We start from the raw sequence: 5,023 nt of genomic DNA on the forward strand, positions 1-5,023 counted from the left end.
TATTGTCTTCCGATTCTCACCTGAGACCTTGAGATAGTTTCTACCAGAGAAAAATGTTGTTTCCAAAAAGGGAAGGTGAATGGATAAATGAGCTATAGCCTGCATTTCTGTGGAATTACATTAGCACAAATCTAAGCAGGTTTTCAAAGAACTATGGTTTATAAATAAAGACTCTCTCATATATACAATATCATGGCTAGATGAAATTCTAAGGTTTCAAGGGAAATTACACAATTCCAAAATGAGGCTGTGTGTACACAACACCAAGCCATCCAAATGAAAACTTGAGCAAATCACTTAGGAATGTGGTCTCTGCTGGTCCAGACATTTCAAGTCGTTGCTGGAAATATGTAAGGCGGTTCTGACATTGTTTTACTACTCACGGATGAACTGCACTATAGTGAAGTCACACTTTAATTTGCTGCTTCTAATCAACTTCAGGCTAAGAAACCAGAAAGTCAAATTGGGTAGAATTATACTTAAAGTAAGAATGACTGGGCTCTGATTTAAGGCCAATGAGCATAACCTACCAGCAGAAGTGTAAGTGTTTAAGTGTATGGCCTTTATGACATGTTGAGTTCTCCTTTCAAAATGGAGGTCTAAAACAAAACAAGACTTCATGCACATTGTTGCTTATGTACTTCCCATGTAACATAAGCAACGTTGTTAGATGATGTCTTCCTCTCCACCTCCTCCCCTTATAACATTTCCTTTGAGAAAAAAAAAATGTAAAACCTCCTAAATAGATTGTCAAGGAGTTTACCCACAGCAAACATCCTAGTTGCTAAAGACCATACAAGACTTAAACAGAAATAGACTTATGAGCAGACTGTCCACACACCCTGAAGGTCCAGAAGTCCCAAAAGATTTTGGCTTCTGGGCCTCTTTCATAGCCACCACTCACTTGAGGTACCAGATGACAGACCTCCTGAACAGGCTATAAGCACGGAGTGAAAACGTGCCCCTCTTCAGATGTGCAACCTCTCCTTGGCTGATGCTCACCAGAAGCCTGAATTTGTTTTACATTCTTTATCATTTTTGCCATAGCACTTGACGTTAATGAATGTCTGGTGCCCCCAAGGTCCAGTCTTCATGGTCTCCACCCTGCCTTCCCTTTCCTTCTGGAACCATTCAGAAAAGGGCATGTGAGTGGGTGTGGGAGGCTTATTGCCCAAATGCTCCTCTGGAAGAATGTGATAGAGCCAGATGTGAAATGGACCTCCCCTGAGCAAAGAACATGCAACCAAGAGTCACAGCACATATTGGAGAGGAATGGCTTTCTAACGTACCCCTGAATTTGTAGCATGGTGCTATCCCACATCCAAGTCAAAATGCCTGTCCATATTAGATGTCAAAACCGGTCTGTTATCATCTCTGATTTTTACTGAGCATCTTTGAAGAAGAAAGAATCCTTTGGGGGGCTAATTGATCCCAGACCTGAGAATTGGCCATGGATTTCTATGGCCACTTCAGAAGAAAAATTCCAGTACTTTAAATCCAGGTGTCACGTAATGTTTCAACTGGAGCACATATATCCAGGATATCATAACAAAAAAAATAAAAGTGTGGTATTTGACTCCAACAGCTCAGAATAAGTTTGCCATGACAGTGAGAGCAATGTAACATGAGTTAATGCTATAAAATTCACAGTACTGCCAATTGTGAATACATCCAATGAAACTCGTTCTGATAGTATTTAGACAACTCTAAAGAGACCCTTATGGAATCATCCCAGGACCTGAGACGCATAAAAACTTTACTAGTCATCACTGGAATAAAGTGAAAACAAGTTTGTCTTAAAAAGACCCAAAAATCTTTATGTTTTATATCTGGTGAGCCATAAAACAGTGCCTGACAAATTTTAAGTGATATTCTAATTAATCACTGGATTTTTTATAGTCTTGTAAGCTGTAAGATATTAACAAGGCAGGGTGTGAGGAAATCCCCTCATACTGAGCATGAGTTCTAAGTCCTTTACATGAGCTCACTGGGTCAGCCAAGGCAGGCTTTGTTTTAAGCAGTGGCTAGAAATGGAGTGGACCATTAGTCTGAAGGTACCATTATTTCCATATTGATTGAAGTGAGACGTTAACTGTGCACAAAGTTCCCAAACCAATAGAAAATGATTCTAGCTGTGCCTCTGTCTTATACAAGAAATGCTTTCTGGGACTTTTTTTTTTTTGGGGGGGTGAATCTAACACATTTTAATACACTAATAATATGACTGCCTCTAATACCTCACATACTCACTAATTACCATGAGAAAGTTTGAGCTAACTATTTTATATATTAATGTTTCTCAGTTATAGTTTTCAATTAGATGCATGGTAGAAATAATCTGGGACAATTTTATACCTAAAGCAGATTTTCTTAAAAAGAAGGCTATTGCTCTGTGCCCTTTATTAGGAACAAACATCTCCAATGAAGAACAGGAATTTACTTTTCAAGAAACGAATTAAATTAAAAATATGACGACCACATTATTACATCAATTTTTATTTTTTAAGAATTAGAAAAAAATCTCTTTTATAAGCACTTTCACTTACCTCATAAAATAAGGGAGCATTACTGCCTATGTTTTTTTTCCCTTTTTTAGATGAAACATGTCCAATAAGAGTATCTATTTCATTGATCTGTAAGAAAATGAAGTTTATTTCTAATGAAAAAGAAAGACTTAAAGAATACTTACATAGATTCATGTAACTTTCAAATACCTAGGTGGCTTGAGGGGGTTGGGGAACCTACCAAGAAAGAGGTACTCATCAAATAGGTGAAATACATATAGTCATTTTGGCTAAGCTGTTAGTCATCATCTGGGCGTGCGCCATCTGACAGGGCTTTGTTACGTTATTGTTCCTCTACTGACCTCTGACAGCTATGATTCTCTGTAAACTTCATTTACCAATTAGTAATGTACTTCCATGAAACCTTAACTAGTCTCAAATAGTCTTTTAATATTATTTCATCTTTTATTAAATAATTCCTCACTGAACCTACCATAAAGCCTGATATGGCCACAGAAGTCTTTGTCAAATGAATGGATGTTAAATAGGCACCATTAATGATCAAAAAGGAATTCTTTCAGATTAAACAATTCAAATTACTCTAGCTAAATTTCTTTTTTTAGATAATTCACAAAAAATTACAAAGCAGGCTAAGAATATGACTTTAGGTTGTAATTTTATTCTATTATTTTAAGTAAAACTGTGTGCAAGGTGCTTTGAGGTAGGAAGGGACAAGTACCTGTTGGAGAATGTCTTGCCATGATACGATACTGAAGAGTTTACGCTGAGGGACCTGGACAGCCAGGGTGAGGGCTTGAATGAGAAGGTCATCTTCAATCCGTTTCCCAACCACAAATGCAATGGAGGCCTTCCAGTCATTCTGTTACAAAATAAGAAGGAATCATATTTTAAATATTTCCTCATGAGATAATTTTGTGTCAAAGGATTGCACTGAAAGACAGGATAATTTTTCTATAAATCTTTATCTTAATGGACAGGGTTGACCTTGAGGTACACATGGTTCTCTAATTGCAGGAGCCACAAGGCGGCAGTATTGTGCCAAATTTCATGCAATTTGACCAATAAAACAAATTTTTTTTTTTTTTTTTTTTTGTGCTATTGAGAAACTAGGCCTGTTATTTTAAGGAAGACAATTTCAAAAGATGACACTTTCACTAGACTGTTGGTTCAAGAAAAATTTGGTGCTGGAAAGCAATAGATCATCCCTTTGTCACAAATATACATTAAGATGTGGTATAGCCTAAGGACTCTAAACAGGGCTAAAAATCTAGAAGCAGCTCAGAATCTATTTGTTAAGTGTTGGGTAACACGAATGAATTTCCAGAGAACTGGAAATGGACTTTTCTACTCCCAAGAAGTTATATTTCACTTGGACATAAAATTTTACATCAAATAATTTAAAGAAATGAGTTATCAAAAACAGTAATTGTGTTCAGTAGTCTCTTTTTCTCTGTTTATTGTAATTATATTGTCTGCAAGGAAGAAGCAATCCTGAGGGGTAGGGTAGATTAAGGCCAAAGCTCACTTCATTAGTCACTCTGTGACCTCAGGGAAGAAATTTATTAATGCAAATCAGGACTCATGCTTTGGGTCTCTAAAGGGGAGATGGAACAAACTAGCGCAGTAAAGACATTAAAAAGAGAGGGAATGGGGGGGGGCTGCTAGCTATATGACTTCTCTGGCCTTAGTTTTCCCATTTATAAATAAACAGGTAGATAAGGCAATAAATAAGCTTCCCTCTGGCTCCTCTCTAGTGATCTGATTCAAACAGAATAAAATGACCTCTTTGCGGAGCCCAAATCAATGTTTTAAAGATTTATAAAGGTCACACAATTTAATGAAATGCATAATTTTATGTGGTTTCCTCTGTTTTCTGTCCAGCTCACAATCAGCTGATGACAGAACTAGGGTATAGGTGGGAGAAATGACCTTAGTGTGAATTCTTTCTTATCATCAAATAGTGATTGTCCTTAAATCCTGATTTTTCTCCATGGAAACTTGCTATCTAACAAGACCCACTCAATTTTCAATGCTATCACCAAAACAAGAAAACACATGTAAATGCATAAAAACATGTATTTTATTTAGAGAGTGCACATGTGTGTGTGTGTGTGTGTGTGTATGCAAGTAGGTGTGATTTCAAGTGCTTTCTTCTGTAATACTGAGTTTACAGCATTCTTTTTGCCTGTTTACTCACCATAGGAAGACCACTGAGCATCTGTTTTTTAAAAGTTCTGATTTTAAAAAGCAAGATAAGGTATTTATAATGTATGCCTTGGAAAAACAATTCTATTATCACAAAATGTCCTTCCCTACATTGGAAGGAAGCCTCTCTTTCTCTTGTCTGCTCCTTTAGTCAAAACTAAACCCTTGTCGGGACCAGCAGTTAGCGTAATGGCTATGTGGCTGGACTCCCATGTAGTCGACTGCGGTTCACGTCCCGGACCCGGTGGCTTAAAACTCACCCTGGGCACGTGTGCGTGTGTGCCCAAGATCCC

The 5,023-nt window shown here is 37.4% G+C and overlaps 1 protein-coding gene across 1 annotated transcript in view; it reads right to left on the reverse strand.

The window, feature by feature from the left end:
* The window catches only part of SPAG17 (sperm associated antigen 17), a 235,151-nt gene that overhangs the window by 192,108 nt on the left and 38,020 nt on the right, over positions 1-5,023 (reverse strand). Inside the window, 2 exon segments of the mRNA XM_006164886.3 lie at positions 2,547-2,633; positions 3,244-3,384. Of these exon segments, the coding sequence (XP_006164948.1) occupies positions 2,547-2,633; positions 3,244-3,384 (228 nt within the window).

This window comes from Tupaia chinensis, unplaced genomic scaffold (genome assembly GCF_000334495.1).
Source record: "Tupaia chinensis unplaced genomic scaffold, TupChi_1.0 Scaffold143755_1, whole genome shotgun sequence".
Taxonomy (NCBI): Eukaryota; Metazoa; Chordata; class Mammalia; order Scandentia; family Tupaiidae; genus Tupaia; species Tupaia belangeri.